This window comes from Malaya genurostris, chromosome 2, assembly GCF_030247185.1.
Source record: "Malaya genurostris strain Urasoe2022 chromosome 2, Malgen_1.1, whole genome shotgun sequence".
Lineage (NCBI taxonomy): Eukaryota > Metazoa > Arthropoda > Insecta > Diptera > Culicidae > Malaya > Malaya genurostris.
The window spans coordinates 24,878,482-24,902,450 of record NC_080571.1 but is presented as its reverse complement, the minus strand read 5'-3'; the positions used below and the strand labels follow the sequence as shown (position 1 = coordinate 24,902,450).

General features: G+C 38.8%; 1 protein-coding gene across 6 annotated transcripts in view; it reads left to right on the top strand.

Moving 5' to 3' along the window:
• Nucleotides 1–23,969, top strand: part of LOC131428380 (low-density lipoprotein receptor) — a 916,545-nt gene that overhangs the window by 311,486 nt on the left and 581,090 nt on the right. For all 6 annotated transcript variants that reach the window (XR_009229368.1, XM_058592297.1, XM_058592293.1 and 3 more), the window contains exon 2: nt 19,898–20,035. Coding sequence is in view for 5 of the 6 variants with exons in the window: in XM_058592297.1 (XP_058448280.1) it covers nt 19,898–20,035 (138 nt within the window). In the remaining variant the exon portion in view is untranslated. The remainder of the gene's footprint in view (nt 1–19,897; nt 20,036–23,969) is intronic.

Here is a 23,969-nt window from a genome sequence, read left to right as displayed (position 1 = left end):
ATTTTGTGGATTTTTTTCACGTTTTCATCGGTAACAGCCTCTTTTGGACGTCCACTGCGTTCATCGTCTTCGGTGCTCATATGACCAGTACGAAATTTTGCAAACCACTTACGAATTGTTGCTTCGCCCGGTGCAGAGTCTGGATAACACTCATCAAGCCATTTTTTGGTATCGGCGGCACTTTTTTTCATCAAAAAGTAGTGTTTCATCAACACACGAAATTCCTTTTTTTCCATTTTTTTTACAATAACAAAAGTAGCTTTACTCAAAATGCAATATCTCACAAACTAATAATCAGACAGCTGTCAAATTTATACACGTATCTTTTGAAGGTTGGTACTAACTGAAAATGGTATGGATTTAATTCTAGTGTCGCCCTCTCATAGAAACGATACGAACTTTTCAGCCGATCTGTTACATATGTCAAGTTCGAACGATAATGTTGCCAAAAACGAACCGTGCCGAAATCGAAATTCAGAAAAACAATAATATTTTAGTTGTTCTGCGATCGCTGGCTATTCCGTGTGAAAGTCAATAGCACTATAAAATAGACATCAGTTGAATCAAAATCGTATCTAGAATCATGATCGATATAAAATTAAAACTGGAATGCATTGATTTTTCAATGAACAAGAAAATCCATGTAAATTCGCGAAATTTTTTTTTATCTGTGTTTTGTTTATCGCAGATCTTCTTCCATTCCCACATATAATGTTCTGTCCGGATTGTTAGAATCCGGAATCACTTATCGTGTTGCAACGGCACGAAAAGAGACCTCTGCAAGAATTCTTTTACAGCGGTTTTTTTACCTAGGCGCCCATTTTCTGTAGTATAAATTTCAGGCAGCGAAAGAGCGTGAATCGAGTGCCTCAAGGTAAGCGTCGTAGTGGGGCATATGACCGTAGGCTGAGCCAGAAGGTGTTGAAAACCGTCGGAGCAAACTCGGAACTATTAGATAATGAAATCGTACAAAAAAAAAACGCTGCTGCTCGCAGCACCGTACGAAGAATTCGTTTGCGAGCAGGCAATCGTTCTTATCGAGCCAGCAAGCAACCAAACTGAACGTTGAAGAACAGTTTTGTCACCAAAACTCGAGCTCGGAAATTGTACCAGCAGGTTTTGACGAAGTACCAAGGATGCCTGCTACGTAAAAATGAATTTCGGGCAGCTTCCTGGCCAAAAATTCTACATCGCGACGGCACGAGAAGATGTTCCTACAAAGTTTAAGTTAGCTTTGATGGACAAATTTATAAAAAAAAACTGATGATTTGGCAGGGTATATGCAGCTGCGGAGCGAATACAGGGTTTCTGCTAAGATTTTGATGCTATGGCGCAGATTTCGCGCGAATTTAAAAAACCTCATTCAACATTTCTGAAGCATTGGTTCGAATAAAAAAACGTTCTTTGCAAATTTTTTAAGCTTGTGGGTTTCACGAAACCCTGAAAAATTAAAGATGGGCGAACGTTTCAGCAATTGGTCGAGATGGCCGAATTTTCACATTGAAAAACTAAAATTTACTAGAAGGCGGTTCTAGCCAATGTTTTCTTCAGTGGACGAAATTTCGATTTTATGCTTTTCGATCTCGAGTGATACAAGTTGCTATTTCAACATTTTGCACTACAGGATATTGATGTCAGATGGAAGAAGCATCGACTCAGTGATAATACATTCAATAATGCAAAGAATGTAATAAATGGAATGCGGTTCTTCAATAATATGGTAACAAATTTTGTGTATGATAAAAATTGCATTCTTAAAGCAAAATTTACACGACATGCTTACGAAGCTCTGTCTGACAATAAAAGAAAATAAAAGAAGTTCTGGGATTCCATCCGTGGTGATAAGAAAGTGTTTTAATAGTTTGTTGGTTCCACTTTTCAACATTTTCAATTGTTCTTTGCGTTCTGGAATTTTTCCTGAAATATGGAAGAAATCCTATGTAAACAAGAGTATAGTATCCAACTACCGTGGAATTACTGCGCTGTATCGAAGTTGTTTGAAATTATAGTTCTGATTTTTATAACACATAGTTGCTCTGACTACATATCAGAGACTCAGCATGGATCCATGCCAAAGCTTTCAACTTCCCCCGCTGCGTTCGACGAAATCAATCATCACATAACGATCTCCAAGTTAAGTAGACTGGGATTAAACGGTTCATTTTAATTGGCTTCGATCATATCTAACTGGTAATGAAATGATAGTGAAAATAGGAGCCTGTACAACCTCACCATGTGCTGTTACATCTGGAGTTCCTCAAGGAAGTCACCTTGGACCATTCATAATTTTATTGTGTCTCAACGATCAAAATTTTTCTATCAAGTGTATGAAACTATCCTTTGCCGTTGACTTTCGTATTTCATATTTCAAAATGGTTTAAATGCCACTAAATGCTCCGTCGTCTCTTTTTGTAGCAAAAAGTCTGTATTCAAGTTCGACTATAATATGCCACAAATTGTTCTCGAACGCGCATCGTCTGTTAAGGACCTGGGGGTTCTGGAAACCAAGTTAAATTTTAAAGAGCACATAGAGCATTCAATTGTTACAATTTGACATTCGACGTCATAGTTTTCCTATTTTTTTTTCGGATTCCCTATGTTAGAACTAATTATGGATATAACGAGCCCATTGCTAGCATGTGCCGCATATTTAACAAATGTTTCAATTCTTTCGATTTTCATTTATCACGTAATGTTATCAAGAAATCGTTTCTTATGTTACTGTCTCATTAGATTTAGTTACTATAGAAGCACTAGATTTAAAGAAATGTATCATTTGGATGATTTTTTAATCTATTGATGCGAAAGATGAAGAGGTTTTATGCTTGCTGAAGAACAAGTTTGACACAAATCAAACTCCAATGGGCTTTACCCTGATCCAAATAAAAAAGCGGGTGGGTAATGTCAGAGACATAACTGGATGTCGTGAATACGAAAAAACTGATACGCTCCCATCACTTTTCCGAATATCAGTTAGTTGATTGATTGTATGAATTGTGCAAGCTTTCTCCTTTTTCACTAATAGAGTTTGAAGCGATGCACCTACATTAAAGTACAGATTAGTTACATTAAACAGCTACTATTCTACAACTATATATTCCAAACTTGAAACAATTCCTTTTTAATTTGCTGTAGTTTATTTTTATTGAAGCTATGAAGTTCGAAGATATCAGATTCTTCTCGAAATTTCAGTACGAGACAATTGCAATGGCGTGGATTGAAATGTATCGATGATCTTCGGTATGCAAGAGTAATTTTAATACTAAAAATGATAATAATAATAATAATAACAATAATAATAATGATAATAATAATACAGATTAATCTGTATATATATGTATGTATGAATAAAATACAGATTAACCTGTATATATGGCAACCCTGTTTCGCATGGTATATTTTCACAAGACCCTATACTAGTATAAAGATGTGTTCAACATCATCACTTTCGCTTACGCATTGCCGTTCGTAATTGAATGTGTTAGTGACGGTACAAATTATTTTAATTTCCATCTTGATGAATCTTTTGGTAGGAAATATTGAGATCTGAGATGGTTCTCGTGTGTGTCTTGTTTCGGTAACAGTTGCTTAGAAAATGGTAGGAAAGCGACAAAATTCAACTTGTTCCTTATGATTATCTTTTGCAATGAAAAGTTCTTTGAATGGGCCTTGCTGGACCTTTTGGCTGCCTTTCTACCGGTTTTCGGTGCCATCGTGCTGACGGTGTCTCCTACGTTCAGAGTAGCTGCTTTAACTTAAATGACGCTATTTCTCACATCTCATTTCATTTTTTACCTGCTACTGGCAGCGGTGTACGGACAGCCCCTTTGCTAAAATTCCTTTCCTGTTCGCAGAACGGGAAAAAGTGAGACGACAAGTCCTCGATGTTGCTCTCGTGTGTCTTGTTTCGGGAACAGTTGCTCGGCAAATGGTAGGAAAAATAAACCACTCAACTTTTATGTGGATGTTCTTGTATAGATGCAGACATCTCGTGTTCTGATTGGCTGGTGCTGTCATGGGTTAAATCAAACAGGTTTTTCAATAGTGTACTATTGAAAAACTTCAATGTTGTTGCAATACACGTTCAAGTTGAAAATTTTCGATTCTATTGGTAGTTAGATTATATAAATCCTTCTACGGATCACTGAGCTATGAGCTTTACAATACGAGAAAGGCAAAACGCGCCTTATGAATTATCCTCTTTGACACTCGTTTATACCAAACATTTCAGAAAAGTTTGAACTATTTGAGATTATGTCACACAACTGAAAATTTTATCATAAAATTGTGATCATATTTCCGATGGCATGTCGCAAGAATTATGTTGATTCATTAGATACAACAGGAGATATTCACGATCAAAAACTTATCTCTCTCTCAGAGGGTAAGTTTTGAAAAGGCGCCCCATAGTAAAGTAAGTCATATTCACGACAAAAAATAAAATATTCAGAGTAAAATCTGGTAACAAGAGAAGGCACTATTATAATTGAAACTGAAATTAAATAGAGTAAATCAGTTCATCCTGATGTGGTCTACCTTAAAATTTTCTTACTTTCTTACCAAGAGGAAAATGCTTGCCGAGCAAGAAGATGTTGAAGCAAATGAAATGTCTTCGCTGAAATCTGTTCAACTTCTTTCAAAATCACAATTGTTAGCATTTTTATTGTTACTGTAACATTTTCCGTACATCAGAGAGTATTAATTACCTGAGGACATCGGAAAATATGAAGAATAAAAATGAAATCGTTTTCATGGAATTTCTCGAAGTAACGTGTTGTATGCGGACTTATTTATTGTGTTCATATGACAAACTTATGCAGATTTTTATATTATATTTAAGTGAATATTCAAGTTCTGCGGAAAGTGTCACCTGCATAAAAATAGTTGTGTAACACTTCGCTCGAATATCGCGCGTTTTAGTTTTCAATTTCGCGCGTTTTAGTTTTCGACTTCGCGCGGATTTCGCGCGTTTTAATTTTGAAGTTTTTCGTAACAACCCTGCAAATATCAAAGTGTTCGTGACGAACAAAACGATGGACTCGAAGCCAAAGCCCATGAAGGTCCGGTGATGTTTTGGCTAGATTTGGTGAGTTGCCACTACAGCCGGGCAGTCATCAAGCCGTTCCGCGATAATAACGTAGATCTCATCGATGAAAACATAAATCCAGCCCGCAGTTTTAGCCCATCGAGAGCTTTTGGGGGCAATAATGAAGCGGAAGCTTGAGAAAATTGAAAAAAAACTGCTCGGAACGCTACTCAGATGACGAAAATGTGGAACAAATGTGCCAAGGAAATTGACTCATTCAATTTGAAACGAAGAGAAATGAACTGTATTGATGTTTTTTTTTACTTTTGTTTTGATGTATGAACTTTATTTGTACGTCAATTCGTTACCGAGATACAGATGATGTTATTATTCCAATTAACTCTATAGACTTCGGGTATCAAATTACACAGTTTGAAAAAACTTTGTGAGTTTACATCTTATAAGATGCACGTAAATGGAACGTCACAGTTCACGCGAATTTACGGGCAAAAGCATGTAATATTGTGTGATTTGAAAATTGCATGGAATGAAATGCAATGAAATAAGAAAAAAGTGATAGCGACTGTGGCGACTTGAACCCGTAATCACTGGATCACAAAGTAGGTCTGTAACTGAACTTCTTTTCACAAACTGTACCGAAGGCTTCTGTGTGAATGCCTCACCATATCCACTCTGGAAAAATGAAGCATTTCACACAGCAATTGAATACTCCATTTTTATGCACATGTCTCTCCCTAACGAAATAGAATACGAGGAAGTGCCGGAATACCACAAAACAAATTTCGAAGAAGCAAAACGTAGACTAAGTACATTAAACTGGCAAAATATTTTGAGTATAGAAGGAAACGTCAATGATAAAGTGGAAAAATTCTATCTAATTATTAACAACTTAATATCGGAAATTGTACCAGTAAAAAGAAGAAGAAGAAGTCACAATAGCAAATTGCCTGTCTGGTTCAACCCGCAATTGAAAAACCTGAAAAATAGAAAGCAGAAAGAACATAAGACTTATAAAAAAGATAAAAGTGTTATCAATCTACAAAACTACCTCGACATTTGCAATGACCTGAAAATAGCAATCAACTCGGCACACGAAGAATATAATTTTAAAGTCTAAAGCGAAATCAAAGAGCACCCTAAAAATTTCTTTAGCTATGTTAGAACGAAACTGAAGAATAACAACCTTCCTTCCCAGATGAACCTAGACGGAACTACTGGAAATAATAGCACTGAAATTTGTAATTTATTTGCAAATTTTTTTGCAAGAAATATATACATCGTATGCCGGAACAGATCGTGAACGTGACTATTTTTCCTTTATAGAAATATTCAATGCACTTGAAAACCTCAACGCAGCAAAGGAACCTGGACCTGACGGAATAGCACCAATATTTTTGAAGTAATAGCTACTGAGCTCACAACACCATTACAACATCTCTTCAACTTATCTCTAAGAACAGGAATATTTCCAGAAACATGGAAATCCTCCTTCTTAGTACCGGTCTTTAAATCAGGCTCAAAATCAGACATACGTTGTTATCGAGGAATTGCCATTATCTCGTGCATTCCAAAATTATTTGAAAAAATTATCAATGGGAAAATATTTCTACAAGTAAAAAATTACATAACTCCAAAACAACATGGCTTTTTCAAAGGTCGTTCTACGTCAACAAATCTCCTGGAATTCATTACATTCACTTTGGAAGCTATGAACAATGGAAATTATGTCGAAACTTTCTATACTGACTTTAGCAAAACTTTCGACAGAATTGACATACCATTATTACTATTCAAAATTAAAAAATATGACATTGAACAAAAACTTTTGGAATGGCTTGAATCATATCTCACAAAACTTAAACAAATTGTACGCTATCAAAACACATACTCCAAATCAATAAATGTCCCTTCAGGTGTTCCCCAAGGTTCACATTTAGGCCCTCTTCTTTTTATCTTATACGTAAACGACATTTCCTTCTTACTCAAACATTTAAAAGTACTTGTATATGCAGACGACATGAAGCTCTTTATGGAAATAAAAAATGCTGTAGATGCTGAAGTATTCCAATATGAAATTAACGTATTAAACATTTGGTGCAATAAAAGCTTACTCCAACTAAACGTTAAAAAATGTAGTTCAGTAACGTTTAGTAGAAAAATCATGTCTCCTACTATTAACATATATTTAGGAAACCAACCTGTAGAAAAATGTAAAATTATTAGAGACCTAGGCGTAATTTAAGACTCAAAACTTACTTTCGTGGAGCATTATAATCTTACCTTACCTTACCTAACAGATATAGGCCTGGGGTGTCCTTTGCTGTATCAAGCATACGTCTCCACATAACTCGGTCCATGGCTGCTCGTCGCAGCTGTTGCAATTCGTGATTCATTCGCCGTCTCCACGTTTTGTCTTCCATCTGCACTCCGCCATAGATGGTCCTCATGAACCTTTCTTTCTAAAATACTGAGGGTCTGCCAGCATAGTCCAGGTCTCGTGGCCGTAGAACAACCGGTCTAATGAGCGTTTTGTAGATGGTCAATTTCGTGCGGTGGCGTACTTATCTCGATCTAAGGGGTTTTCTGAGTCCAAAGTACGCACGATTCCCTCTCTGAATTTCCCTGCTGCTGGTCATTATCGGTCACCAGTGAGCCCAAACACACAAACTCGTCAACCACCTCGATATCGTCACCGTCTACCAATATTCGTGGTGGGAGGCGTAGTGTTTCTTTTCTAGAGCCTCTTCCTCTCATGTATTTTGTTTTCGACGCATTTATGGCCAGTCCGATACGCCTAGCTTCAGCTTTCAGTCCGATGTAGGTTTCCGTCATCTTCTCAAGGTTACGTGTCACAATATCAATATCGTCAGCGAAGCCAAAAAGTTTGTACGGACTATCGGAAGATCGTGCCACTCGTGTCGATTCTCGCTCTTCGAATCACACCTTCCAGGGCAATATTGAACAAAATACGAAAGAGTCCATCACCTTACCATAGCCCTCTCCGAGATTCGAAGGGACTCCCAGATACTCGGACGTAGCACATCACTCTATCCATCGTTGCTTTGACCAATTGCGTCAGTTTATCCGGGAAACCGTCTTCGTGCATTATCTGCCATAGCTGTTCTCGAGCGATTGTGTCGTATGCCGCTTTGAAGTCAATGAATTGGTGATGCGTGGGTACGTTGTATTCACGACACTTCTGGAGTACTTGTCTTATCGCGAATATGTGATCCGTAGTGGCGCGGGCTCCAGTAAATCCCGCTTGGTACGGCCCTACGAATTCCTTAGCTATTGGTGATAGACAACGGCAAAGGATTTGGGAGAGTACCTTGTAGACGGCGTTCAGCAATGTGATTGTACGGTAATTGCAACAATCTAGCTTATCACCCTTTTTGTAGACGGGACATACCACTCCATCCATCCATTCCTGCAGTAGAACCTCCTCCTTCCAAATCTTAGACATCATCCAGTTCAGCGCTCTAGCCAGTGCCTCTCCCCCATGTTTGAGCAGCTCGCCTGGTAACTGGTCATTGCCCGTGGCTTTGTTGTTCCTCAGCTTGCCAATCTCCTCACTTATCTCCGACAGATCAGGGGCTGGGAATCTGTTGTCGGCTGAGCGTGCACCTGCCTCGCCGGAGGGCCATCGTGTCAGCACTGTTTAGAGTCCCACACTGACACAAGAACGGTAATCAGCCGCTCCTTACATGGAGAACAGACGCTGTTTCGAGCCGCCCCAACATGGGGAACAGACGCTCGGGTAGGCTCGCTCTCTGTAAAGAGAAGGCAAGTCCCCCCCCCCCCCCCCTTCCCTGTCAGCATACGACCAAGGTCCCATTAAAAGTTTTAGTCATAATTTTCAGGACCCACGTTAGGCAAATTTTGGAATACTGCAGGATAGTATGGAACCCATGTACCTCCGTACACCTAGAACGCATCGAATCTGTTTAAAAACAATTTCTACTGTATGCGCTTCGTTGATTAAACTGGACTACATTTCCTCTTCCATCGTATAAAGCGCGTTGTATGCTCATAAACTTACAAACACTCGAAGAACGCCGCAAAGTTACAATGCTTTATTTTACCAACGACATTTTTTCTCAACGAGTACAATCTGAATCATTGCTTTCACAACTAAAATTTTATGCTCCTAGTCGTCATCTCAGAAGTCGTCAAATATTCTCGGGAAAAAAAATAAAACAAATTATGTCAAAAATAATCCTATTAATCAAATGATGCGCTTTTATAACGAAAACTGCCAAAAAATCGATCTAACTATGTCCAGGAAACAAATAAAAGAAAAAAGTACGGGTGTGTAATGTCAGAGACATGGATGTCGTGAATATGAATAAAACTGACACGATTTCTTTATACTTTCGCATTCGAATTGATATTTGATCGATTGTGTGAATTGTGGAACTTTCCCCCTTTTCACCACTAGAATCTTAAACGATGTTTGACACCGATTATCTCATTTCGGATTTGCATATTCCATTGAAAGAAATTATCAAGAAGCTGTACAGGATTCATTTCTGCCTTTTAGAAGGACCAAATTGTGGAATTCTCTACGATATTTAGCACAGTTCGGAACATTTTTCTCGAACGATTTTCGCACAGCGAAAAGTGCACGAAGCAAATCAAATTATTTTGGATTTTCACTAAACTGATGATTTCTACCTTCGATTTGCAAAGAAGTAATCTTTGGCTGTGAACCATTTCGCGATTAATTTTAACTTTTGGTTGAATTCTGACACTTGAGTGGCTATTTTGTGCCGAGTAGTTAAATTTAACTAAAACTGCGGCCTATTTCAAAGTTTGACGGACGGAAAGTTATTTGGGCTTATTTTCCACTGGAAATAATTTCAACTAAAGAATTAAGATCAAAACTTTCATTACAAGATTTTTTCAGTGTTGGAAAATAACCATCGATCTATCAAAAATAACCATGCTCTCGAGCAGGGTTATTTTTGACAACATCAAATTAACCACTCGAGTGTGAGATTTTAACCAAAAGTTAAAATTAAACGCGAAATGGTTCACAGCCTTAATAGTTCTTTAGATAACATTTAGAGCCATTAAAACGGCTGATTTTATATAATGTTGTCCACTTTTCGTTTTCTTTCTCTCCAATGCAAACTAGCAGCTCTGTTGTATGATGCAATCGCTCATGTTTGAGTTGAAACTAGCTTTGCGTACAAACCGCAACACATCCGCTCGCAGTGCCAAACAGCGTTGCCAGATTGCCAGATTTGTCTGGCAAATGCCAAATTTTTCTCGCTTCGCCAGACACTCAAACTAACCAGATCTTATGCCAGATTTTCCAAATTTTCCTAGATTTTGTCATATCTCGATACGTGGGGAACCCGGGAAAAACTTCCTAGTATATAGTAGACCCAACAAATAAAGATAAATTTTTGAGCTTTGACAGGTTTTTGAAAAAATAACCTGGTAACGCTGGGGCCAAATGATGCGAAACTGGTTTAATGCGCCTTCTCGCCGCCTTATTGACCGGAAGGCAAATGAGAACTACGACCTGAGCGTTTGAGGTTTTTAACCACGCTCTCCGATGCCGCTACTTGAATGCGTCTTCTCACCCTGACGACTGATTCCATCCAACGCACGAGAAGAAATTATCGATTTTCGACCACGGTTCCCCTTTTATAACGTTCAGTTGAAGATATGTGAATGACTACCTCAAAATCTTCGTCCTTGCGCGAAAAAAACCAAGCGAAAGTAAAGTGTTTTCCGCGTTGTTTTTTGAAATTTTGAGAAAACTTAATTTTTGAGTTGTTTGTGGTTATCTCACACTGTTCAAAATATTATCCTAAATTCCTGATCATATTTTTGATGAAATAGTGCAAGAATTATGTTGCTACCATTAATACAAGTCGAGATATTCACGATTAAGTTCTGCCCATTCTTCCATATGGCTAATTTTGAAAAGGCGCCCCATAGTAAAGTAAGTCGTATTCACGACAAAATTTAAATCAAAATCGTAGAAATAATGTATAGCGTATAAGAAACCCTTGTAACTTTTTTGTCTGTAGTCTACATTTGTTTGACGAATAAACAAATAAATAAATTGCAGCTGCACATTTGAACTCTGCTTGGCCGGTAACGAAATGATGAAAACAAACCTCTCCTTACAGCGATCAGCCTACTGTGATTTCATACACTCCTAACGTGAACCAGCGTAATTCTGCAAATTGTCTCTCGTAAAACATATTTACGACCGCAAAATCCGAGGAAGAATTCAATCCAAACTACCTTGAAAGGTGGCACCCATAAACAACATATTCATGAGTTTAATGTCAAAACAAAAAAGGAACCATTTATCTGGCGTCGGTTCCAAACACTGGCTTCGCATTCGAGCAGCAGCATTTGCTGTTGATTCGTTGCTGATGTGATGCATACATTGAGCATAAATTTTTCCGAAACCATTTTATGCTTCGTGAAGCGGAAACGACTCGTTAGTACGAGTATATTCACTAGGCGAGATAACGTGCGATATTCGGTTCATTATCATTTTCGCTAGTTTCGCTCGATGGTTCCCGATGTTGTTTGGGGAAATGCTTTGTTACTGTTTTGAAATGTTTGTGTGCGAAGAACGACGACACAGTTTTCCTTTGGTAGAAACATAATTACACATTAAAACTACATTCGTTGCAGGTCGGAACAAATAAACACCGATCAACAGTTGATCGGTCTCGCATATTTAGCGGAAACGGCTGAAGTTCGAACTTATAGCAGCAGCATAATTAATCATACGTGTAAAACTTATCGGGAACAAGTTGCAACAGACACACCTGCCGATAAGCAGCAGCAGCAGCAGCCGACTGTTTAATTATATTTCCGGATATTGGACCAAATCGATGAGCCTATTATTCGACCGCACGATCCCTCGGTGATCCGAGCTCTAAAACCACAGCTCCGGACATAATCGACCAACCCAACCCAACCCACCGCCGGCAACATGAATGATTAACAAACTGAAATAATTTCCCATGCAGCGCTAGCTGAAAACTGCACCCAGTCCGGGGAAAATGATGGACACGGGGGCCAACCCACGGAACCCATCAATTAGGCTAATAATTATGCTTGCTCATTTCTCCTAATCAAACTATATGTCGTTCGCCACTGAAAGCGGTCAGATAGCGGTCCATCCGACTCCCATCCCATAATGCAGCATCCCAAAATTGTGCCGGCACCACTGCAAACCGCCGATGTCCAGGTCCGGATCCGTGGAGTTTTTGTATGCGGTTAATCGGTTGTGACCCTCGAACGATGCGACGCATCTCGAACCGAACTGTCAGCAGTTTGGGGTTTGGGTTTTCGGGAGTTTATCGAACAAACAGTAGAAGGACGAGGAAAAGGAGGAGGAGGAGGAGGAAGAGGAGGTCAATTGAATAATTACCGGTGCCTTGTGCCTTTAAATCACACACGCACACACACGTCACTTACTATTATAAATTCATGAAATAATTATGACCCGGAAAGATAACTCTTTATCCGATTTGTGTCGGATTTATGCGAAAGCGAGCGATTTTCTGCTCGAATGGTCACCGCAAATCTCGTTTGATTGATCGCAAACGAAGCCGACCGTTGTTCATTCGAATTGACGGTCGGAGAAATGCAGAAACTTCAATCGGAATTATAAATATCTAATTGACGATTCAGTCAGTGCTGCATTAGTTTCTTTATCATAGAAATGAATGGTCGAATCAGTAGAGTACATGAATTCCAGAAAGTACTTTGACATTATTAATTTCCAATGGCTTTTTTTATGATTTGAGGTAGGGAGTCGATTCCAGAAAACCGCACTGGCTTCAGTCTATTTTCGCCTAATCATTCCTCTGTTCTCTGGCGTATAATAACGGATTCAGCCAAACACGTACTCGAAGTGCGCTTGTTCGTCTTTCTAGCCTCAAATAAGTATTTACGGGATCCAGCGGCAGGATAGCTTTCTCATCTGCAGAATCTTGCTTAACTAAGGCATGCTCGGGCACTTTCTCTTTCCGGTCGCCCAGTACAATTTTATGTATTATTAATATTGTCATTTATTTTACCCTGATTTCATCCTCCATTTTATGTGGGTTTGACTCTGTTCTGCTTCGTATGGCCTGCCGCTGCGTGCTTTATCGGCAGTGGAGGTTTGACCATCGCGTAACTCTCAAAACCTCTATCTCACGGTGTAATCTACAGGATCAACAGCTACATAATATTTCTCAAACGTCTCTCGACCACACCCCTTCCCCCTCTGGAAATGTGGCTGACGGTAACAAACCATATTCCAATTCGTTGTAAGAACATTAAATAATTTTAACAATTCCAGTAGATTTTGCAAATAAGTGACTCTTCAATATGTTAAAATTGGGATGCCAAAACTCTCGTAACGCTTTCCAACACATATAACGTTTCATAACACACAAAACTTACTGAAGAGAACCATCTAAAAATGTAAACACATGTAACGTTTTGTAACACCTAAAACTAACCAAAAAAGTTACGCAGATAACGGCTAAAACTTATTTAAAATAACGAATGTAACGCCTCTAACTTACAAAAAAGTGACGCATGTAACGCCTATATCTCACAAAAAATAACACATGTAACGCTTCATAATGTCTGTAACTTACTAAAAAGTAACGCATGTAATGCTTCATAACGCCTACAATTCACAAAAGAGTAAGACATGTAACGTTTCGTAACGCTTATACCTTATGATCAAAAAAGAACCGGAATTTTATTAAAAAACGCATAATTTCAAATTTTAATAATTTTCTCTATTATCGCCTTCAAAGTACTCTCCTTCTGCGGCAATACAAGCATGCCAACGCTTGATCCAATTTTCCATACAAGTTTTATAGGCCGCCGAAGGTATGGCCTTTAGTTCACGCAGCGATTTCTTTTTTATGGTCTTTATGGTCTCAAAACGCGTTCCCCGCAATGGCAATTTGAATCTGGGGAAGAGGAAAAAGTCACACGGGGCCATATCTAGAGAGTACGGTGCTTGGTTGATGATATTGGTTGAGTTTTTGGCCAAAAACTGCGACACAACCAACGCTGTGTGAGCCGGCGCATTATCGTGAAAATCCAGCCGAAAAGCGACGCGTTTCAAACCCAAAACATCAGTTAAAATGTGTTCGGCTGATCCATACGAGATGCCCAACAACACAGTAATCTCTCTAATCGGTACAGAACGATTTTGCAACACGATTTGCTTCGCCGATTCAATGTTTTCTTCAGTAACAGATGTTGTTGGGCGGCCAGGGATCTCATCATGACCCAAGCTTGTGCGACCACCTTTGAAGCGTTTATACCACTCTTATGCCTGTGTTTTTCCTAGACACGATTCACCAAAGGCCTTTTCTAACATTTTCAACGTTTCGGAACACTTAAATCCATTTGCAACACAAAATTTGATGCACGCACGTTGTTCTAAATTTTCATCCATTATAAAAATCGTCACACGAAAATATTTCAACTTCTTTGTATAGACGCCAAACAAAAACTAATCGTACGATATGCGTCAAAATTCGACAGAATGTGTATAAAAGTGTTGCCAACTTTGAGAGAATAAAAGTTTACCGATTGGACAAACCTGGGAATTTTAAAAAGAAAATTTCGGTTCTTTTTTTATCATAAGGTAATTCACAAAAAATAACGCATGTAATGCTTAGTACCGCCTATAACTTACAAAAAAGTAATGCATGTAACACTTCGTAACGCCAATACTTACAAAAAAATAGCACATGTAACGATTAGTAACACCTATAACATACTGAAAAATAACGTATGTAACGCTTCGTAATGTCAATGAGCTTACAAAAAAGTAGCGCATGTAACACTTCGTAACGGCTACGACTTACTAAAAAGTAGCGCATGTAACGCTTCATAACGCCAATGACTCACAAAAAATTAACATATGTAACGCTTCGTAACACCTATAATTTCCTTAAAAGTAACGCATCGTCACTCGTTTACCGCAAAAATCTTACCCTTATAACGGTTTTTACCATTCATAATTTCCAGAAAATAACTCATATGATTTGTAACCCTCAATTGAGGAAAATTATCGTATGCAACACCTTCTAGCTTCATTAATTTAACGTAACGGTGGAATGTTTTTCCACATTGAGGACGGGTATAGCGTGATGGGTAATTCGATGCCTTCCACGCAGCCCACCTGGGTTCGATTTCCAACCCCGCACATAGGGTCAGAAACTTTTTCTGGCCCGAAGAGGCGAATGACCTCAAGGTTAAAACCTCTATAATCGAACAAAATATGAGCAAAAGCATTTACAATTACAGCCGAATCCTCATCTGACAAAGTGGCAATGAAACAATCGTTTAATCATATTTCGAGATAAATAAAAGTCGAAGACATTGGAACAGTTGTTGAATGTTTGGCACATACTGGAGAACGGTTCATTATAACCATAATTTGTTCTTGCAATGGGTAACCCAGAAAAGTGGTGGGAACGTAGATTACGATAAACCATGTCCGAAGCGTCGAAAAGAACAACAGACAGCTGGAAAGGGTATGGCTTCAGTGTTTCGGGACGCACATTTCATCGATTGAGAAAGAAAAAAACAATCAAAGGCCAATACTACGTAGCAGTTGGTACATGAAATGTTACAAAAAAAAAAGTTGTGAATGAAATTACAGAACAGAGTTTACTATATTTCAAAATGATTATCATAAACCGTAACCTTTGAAATTCATTCTAACGATTTTTTTAAATTTCGTAAGACTATCTTATGAGCATCTACAGTAAAATTCTTGAAAATCTTTTAATCTTCTCGTGAAATCATAATTATTATTCATGATTTTTGGATGAAAATTATCTTTATCGTGTTGTTTTTTACGCTGCATTTTCTCGAAGATGTGAACCGATTTAAACAAACTCAGACTCGTTATAAAAATATAAAGGGTTATTGTTTAAGTTCCATGTTCAGATGGCGGTGACTTCTGGTTCCCGAGATATAATGGAATAAGTGACGTAACCGATCAAACGCGTTGTTTTTTACCGCTCAATTTTCTCAAAGATGGCTAAACCAATTTTAACAAGCCTAGACTAATTTGACAGCTACTATAGGTTTGTGGAAGTTCGAAATAAAGTGGCTGACTCTTCTTGGTATGATCGTAGAAGTAACTTAACCGACAAACCGCTCTTTTTTCATACGTTCACTTTTCTCGATGATGACCCAATCGATTTTAATAAGCTTAAGCTCATTAGTAAGCTACCATTACATTAGCGATCAAATTCGATGATCATGTGAGTAACTCTTTCGGTTCCGGTGATAAGCTTGTATTGATGACGCAACCGACAAAGAGCACTATTGTCTATCCGCACAAATTTATCAGATTGTGGTTCTGGAACCGGAAGTTTTCAATTAATTTGGTTTGAGGAATATTGCCATATATGTGTCGTAAGCGCTGAAGTATGCTTTTGTAATCTACCCGATTGAAATAAGTTTGTATTAAAAATGAGCCCAAATTCATGTAAGAAATTGTCTGAATAAATCTTGGTATTTGGAGTGTTAAGAGCCACAAAACTCGTCGGGCCCCTGGGGTTCAGAATCCTGTTCTAGGTTTAGAATCTCGGTCAATAAGTGAGGTGCAAGTTTAGAAGTGAGGAATCCTAGAGAACTCAGGTTCAGAATCCAGTCCAAATTTACAGTCCAAGGGCAAAATACTGGTCAATAATCTGATCTGACTGTGCACGGTCGGTTTAGTTCACATTTTAGTTGACCCCCTGTGATCCAATTTCGCACACAAAAACTTCATTCTTTTACCAGTCGATCTCACTTTATTTCTCCGGTTGAGCAATGATATGTGAGATTTTGGCGTTGTTTTGCTTAACCAACGTTTGAACGATAGAGTCTTGAATTAACAATTAATTTCTACCGGGTTGAGATTGGGAAGCAAATTATTTTTCATATCATTTCGATCTATTTCATATTTAAATCTCTGAATCTTTTATATCAGATGTACAACTTTGCTTCCGCCGTTTTCCGATAGGTGGCTGTACTGGCTGAGGCTGGTCAAAATTCATAGATGATAACGCCTTTAAAGTGAGTGTGTACAGTGCTAACGAACTGTCATCGCCGTTTCAGTGATAGTTGTTCTTGATTTCGTATTATTCACGCTCGAAAATGTCTGTTTATGTGCTCAATTCTCGCCATTTGCGGGAAGCTTTACTTTTCTGTTACAATTCGAAAAAATGCAGCTGAAGCGCATCGAATGCTCTCAGAAACTTACGGTGATGCTGCTCTGAGTAAAAGAACGTTTCAACGATTTAAAAATGGTGATTTCGATAACGAAGACAAACATGATGGTGGAAGAGAAAAAACCTTCAAAAATGAACAACTAGAAGCATTGCTTGATGGAAGATTTGTGCCAAACCCAAGAAGAGCTTGCCGAATCGTTGGGAGTGAGTCAGCAAGCCATTTCAAAACGTCTCAAGGCCCTGGGCATGATTCAGAAAGAAGGAAACTGGGTGCCGTACGAGTTGAAACCGAGGGACATCGAGCGCCGTCTATTTGTATATGAGCAACTACTTCAATGACAAAATCGTAAGGGGTTTTTACATCGAATCGTAACCGGTGATGAAAAGTTGGTTCGATACAATAATCATAAACGCAGAAAATCATGGGGAAAGCCCGGGCATACTATTTCGTCGGAGGCAAAACCGAATATTCACGGCGCCAAGGTTATGATTTGTATTTGGTGGGGTCAGCTCGGTGTGATTTACTACGAGCTCTTAAAACCGGGTGAAACCATCACAGGAGATCGCTACCGAACGCAACTGATGCGCCTTAGTAGTGCGCTGAAAGAAAAGCGGCCACAATATCAAGAGCGACATGACATAGTCCTCCTCCAACACGACAACGCTCGGCCTCACGTCGCAAAAGTGGTCAAAAAGTACCTGGAAACGTTGAAATGGGAAGTCTTGCCCCACCCGCTGTATTCCCTAGATGTCGGCCCTTCTGATTTCCACCTATTCCGTTCGATGGCACACGGCCTGGCAGGACAACATTTTCAATCCTTCGAAGAGTTGAACAAATGGATAGCGTCAAAAGAGGACTCCTTTTTTCGAGCCGGGATCCGAAAATTGCCGGAAAGATGGGAGAACGTTGTCGCTAGCGACGGACAATACTTTGAATAATTCATCTGCAAGCACTTTTTCGCAATAGAGCTTTCAATTTTGGAAAAAAACGACGGAAGCAAAGTTGTACACCTGATAGTAACACCAATGTTGCACATTCGTCGGACTAATTATGCCGTGATATGGTTTCTCAGAACCGAATCAAACATGCCCAGGCTTGTTAAAATCGGTTCAACCATCTCTAAGAAAATTGAGCGGCAAAAGAAATTTTTGAAAGGTGCTCACATACACATACACGCACAGACATTTTCCGATCTTGTCTATGGGTCTCCGAGGCTCCATTCGAAAATTTTGTCACTCTTCTGTAGAGAAAGGCAAAAACGTGATGTCGATTTTTTAATCTTCTCATGAAACATTATTCATGATTTTATGATGAAAACTATCTATACCATGAGTAAAAACTCTCCTTCCGTGAATTGTAGAATGCGTCTCATTTCGCTCTCGAGACTTCAGTTACGATCCCGGATATCACGTTGAACCTCTCGAATCAAATGATTAGTGAAAGTGAAATTCAATAATTTCAGGTTAAATATATCGGAAAGGCAACAATCAAAACATTAAAATTCTGCACACAAAAAAAAACATTGAATTTTACTGGTGGCTTAATCCCTCGCACGATGTGATCCATGTAGACCTAATTTGTCAAATGACGGAAATTTTCATTTGTAATGACTTAATGTTAGATGTTATCATGAATTTTACTTGTTTCTACTGTAACTTGCATTCTGCTAGCAGGTGTGACTGTATGAATTTAAATGCACCTTTTTTGTGGCTCAGTCGAATAAAACAGTGATCCATTGATTCTCGGTTCAAGTCGCGCCGGTCACTTTTTTTCTAATTTTTTATTTTATGTCAATGAATTTTATGTCATGGAATTTTAAACACAATATTGAATGTTCTTCTACATAAATTCACGTGAACTGCGACACTCCATTTATGTACATCTAATAAGATCACATAATTTTTTTTCGAAGTGTGTAGGATATAAAATGAAAAGAAGATAGCGGGGGTCAAGATTCTAGAACATCGCCGGAAAGTATCTGTGATCTCGTGTTTCCATTCCTATCTGGTGTAAATTGCCGTCTTTCATAGAGACAATCATGGATGGCTTGTCATATTGAAGACGTATACAAAGTTTTATTTTAATCGGAATATGTGAAGTCTATTGTTGTTATCTGCTAGTGTTTTTTGGAACTGCACCCAGGTAGAATATTGGGAGAATAATTTTCGGCTAGAATTTATGTAGTATTTCAATCGAGTGTCGAGTTCTCACATGAATCATTGTTCAACCATCAAAAATGGAATGGCTACACCATAGTGATTATTATAATTCATAAATTAAGAGCAATTTTGGTTTATTATATTTTCGATAAAACGACCTAGCCTCCGAGTTAAGCCTTTGCATGAAACGTCAACAGAAATAACGACTTTCTGTGAAATATTCTAGATTGAAAACATAGTAGTCTAAAAAACTACATGAGAACGAAAATAGCGCAGAGCCTTCTATGCTGTTTGATTTTCCAATGAATATTGCATCTAATTAGCAAACACCACAGTTTTTTTTTAAACCGAATGATGAAAAACACCAACCGCAATGAAATGAGCTGGTCCGAATTTCAAATGAACCGATTTTTTTTAATACCGATTTTTGTTTTTGTTTCTGTTTTTTTTCGCCCAACAGTGAACACCACCCTGCAGTGCACGGAGCGCCAGTTCCACTGCAACGACGGTCAGTGCATCCACGCCAGTTTCATCTGCGATGGCGAAGCGGACTGTGCCGACGGAAGCGACGAGGATCCACGGGAGTGCAAAATTACAGGTGAGTACAAACATACAGTTGTGGTATTTTTTGTTCGTTCGTTGACCAGGAGCTCTAGGAACTCGGAACTGTGAGCATTCATCCGAAGCTGCTGGGTACGGCCGTTGTCTGGAAGTTGTTCTTTTTTTTCCTAAATTTAATTTTCCGGATTGTTTGCCGTGTTTGATGTTGTAACTAACCGGGCCGAGTTGCCTGGATGCTCGGAAGCATGGGATATTTTTTGCCCTTCCGATCTTTTGGCTGGCGATTGCAATGGATGGGAATGGTCGGTTTTATTAGCAAAAGGTAAACACAAATCGGAAGGGTGTGGTTGACAATTTTGTTGGCCTTCCACAATCAAAAGTTGAGTTACTCCATTGCGAATTAGGACATGTCCGGTCAGGAAAAGTATGACAAATTACGATGGGCGAAAACAAAAACTGTGGCCTCAATTGGGAAAATTATACGTAAATCGTAGTAGGTCTTTTTTATTGACAGCAAAAAAAACATAAACTCACAAGCCACTATCAAAGAGCGATGAATGGGTTGCTTTGATAAACTGTTTTGAACACCATCCACCATGCGTTCCTCTTGAACTCACCTATTTTCGAAGCCGACGCATGGTAATATACAACTAAAACTCATTAAATTGTGTTCAGCTTTTCATGCACCATCAACCGAAAACTACCGTTCGTTAGTGTAGATGGAAATGAAAAGCGAAAAATAAATCGAACCTTCTCTCTCTCTCTCTCTCGATTGCCTGGGCCAAACGAGGGCTTCACTTGTTTATCGAATAAGTTGATTCCTACTTGCCGTTTTATCTTCTCTTCGAACGAGCTTTCCTGGCCTGGTGAGAATGCACAGCAAAACTTTCCTAATTTGTTCCTGTCCTATTGCTTGCTTCCATAAAGTTGCCCTTTTCGATCTCCACGGTCGTCCTCCTTCGGCGGTGCCTCCTCTGCCACCACAGCATTTTTAGTCGTTCAAAATTTGCAACTTTTACAAACATGCAATCTGGGAAATCTTGCCCCCATTGGTTTTCCGGTTCATGGTATAAAATAGCAACAGCAGAAGTAACTGCACACTTTGATCGTTTCTTTGAATCCACTTTGAGCTATCTGACTCGTCGTCTTTCCCGCCGTTCTGTGTCCCTGTCAGATTCGTTTACTTCAATCCTTCAGAAAGGAGGGGAATGGATCTCCGGAGATGGAACGATGAAAGTGATTAAGTAATTACACTGAGAGTTACACGAAATCACTTTGCCTCTAGTTTTTCTTCTTCTATTAAATGTTCCTTTCATCTATTGCCGTTCTCGGGTACTAATATCAGTTGAAGTGCAAAATAAAAAGTGCTTCTCCGCTTCTCATTGAATCATGGTTCTGGGTTTTGTCTTTCGGACCATCTAAAGGAGGTCAGGAGGTGCCAAGTTGGAATAGCATCGATTGAATTTCAGTGCTCTCAGGAGACCACTTTCTACCACTAGTTTTTTATTCCTTTCAATTTCCACTACGTCAAATTGTACCTAAACACAATTTACATCACTGGAAATCAACGATCCTTAGGAGATTTAGCATTAAAAGATTCGTATTTTAGTCTCTACTCATGACTTTCAATAGTGTTTGAGAAAAACCTTGACCACTGGGACCTTGATTGATTCAATTATATTCAATCCCATTTTGGACTTTATATGTTTCCGAAATCAAACAACGACAAAGTTAAACACTTTTGTTTTATTTTTAATAATTGATTTAAAGCAGTAACCACTAAGCATCAAAACGATTTCGTAAGTGCTTTGCGTGAAATATTTCGCAGACCGATGAACGTAATGTAAATTCAATTTTAGATCGAAGATGACGTCCAAAGAAGAGCAAGTGCGAAAAGCAATTGTGTTGCGGTCGCAACGAAAATCCGAATCTGTCAGTAAGAAAACTTGCAAAAAAAAAGTTTGGTTTTCTTGCAAGCTCTGTCCATAACGTTCTTAAGTCTTTCGATATACGTTTGCCAACAGCCAGGAAGGCTGGTAGCGGAACAAAAACGTAACAAACAGAAGGACGCGAAGGAGAAGCAAATATTGCAGCGGCGATTTGCAGATCTTTCGGTACGTACAGTGGCTAAAAGAATAAAATTGTCTCCAACTTGCGTTTCACCGGAATTGTGTGAAGTCGTTCTAGTTGAAAACTCTATCGAACCGTAACGAGAAACAGAATGGAAATATACCGTGGAGAATGCTAAAAGAAGCAATTGTTACCATTCCTAGGCATGAAACTCCCTCGCTATTCCGACGTGATTTGGCATCTTGTCACTACGCCAAATATGTTTTGATATTGGGAAGGGAGGACTCACTCAGTCAGTAGCAAAACATTTCAGTAAAAAAAACTTGTTTTGCTTTGGAAGCATTAAAAAAACATAAAAAAGAAATGTAAAAAAAGGCGGGTGGGTAATGTCAGAGACATAACTGGATGATGTGAATCCGAATAAAACTGGCACGCTTCCTTCGCGCTTCCGAACATCGGATAGTTAATCGATTGTGTGAATTGTGCAAGCTGTCCCCTTCTTCACTAATATAATTTGAAACGAGGCACCTACACTAAAGTACGGATTAGTTACACCAAACATTCTGACCTACAATTATTACGAAATAATTTGTATAGTTCTTTATAACTAAAAAGGAAGTCATACACGCTCAAAAACTTCGCTATTCAATATTATACGAAAAATTTCCTCTAATTTAATGCAAACGTAATGAACAATAGAATATCTGATACCACTTGAAGTCAACAAAATGCATTCTTACCAATACACATAAGATTCAATTAAAAAAGAGCCGATTACAATATGTGAAAATTTTCAAATTAGAATCTCTCAGACTGTAAGCTTTAACTGAACTGATTATATTCATATCCGTTTTTTTTTATATACACTGAAGTCTTTTTTTATGCGAATTTACGTACCGCATAAAAAAAACCGCATAAAAAAAAACCGCATAACTCTGAAAATTCGCATAAAAAAAAACGCATAACTCTGAAAATTCGCATAAAAAAAAACCGCATAACTCTGAAACTTCGCATAAAAAAAGACCGCAGAAGGGCAAACCGCATAACTCTGAAAATTCGCATAAAAAAAAACCGCGTAACTCTGAAACTTCGCATAAAAAAAAACCGCATAACTCTGAAAATTCGCATAAAAAAAGTCGCGTAAAAAAAAACCGCATAAAAAAAGACCTCAGTGTATTTAAAAGATATTTTTATTCAGGCCTATTTGCGTACAAGCTTTACGTGGCCGAATTGGCCGAATTTTTTAATAAAGAATTTTTTGAAGTGGATCTCGTTGTCACTCTTTTTATAGGAGGAGAAGAGCTTCCATTTCCCTCCTGCGAGGGTTGAGGGGCACTTTGTTCGTGGCTCGTCTCGTCCTCCATTGCCGCATCGGTGGTTTTGTTGTTGATTAACGTCTTCTTTTCGTTTTCCTTGTTGTTCGCAGTCTTGAGCTCGTTGCTAGTTGCTGTAGAAACGCCTTGTTGTACATTGGTTGCAGTTGTTGGTTGTTTTGATGGTAAAACAGGAGAACTACGCTCACTAGTTTTCGTTGTTGAACGGTTGACCTTGTCTTTGGTTGAAGATGTTCTTTTCGCAGTTTCAGTGCAAGGTTTACCGTAGTGTGCAGGTTGTTCACAAAACTGACATGTAACCAGCTGATTTTCATAGGTAATCAGCGTTTCACACGGATATGTCCCACCTTGACCACAAATGATGTAAGATGAAATTGCCTTACGTAGTTGCATACCTACCACTCGCACGCCATTCCGGATGCCGGGGAAAAAATTCCGCCATACTTCTCTTTCGATGGAAAGAACTTCACCGTACTGCGACATACTTTCCCGAACATAACCATCGCTGGTCTGCGAGGGAAAGTCATGCGCGCGTACTTGTATGGCATTGTCCACCATGTGCACAGG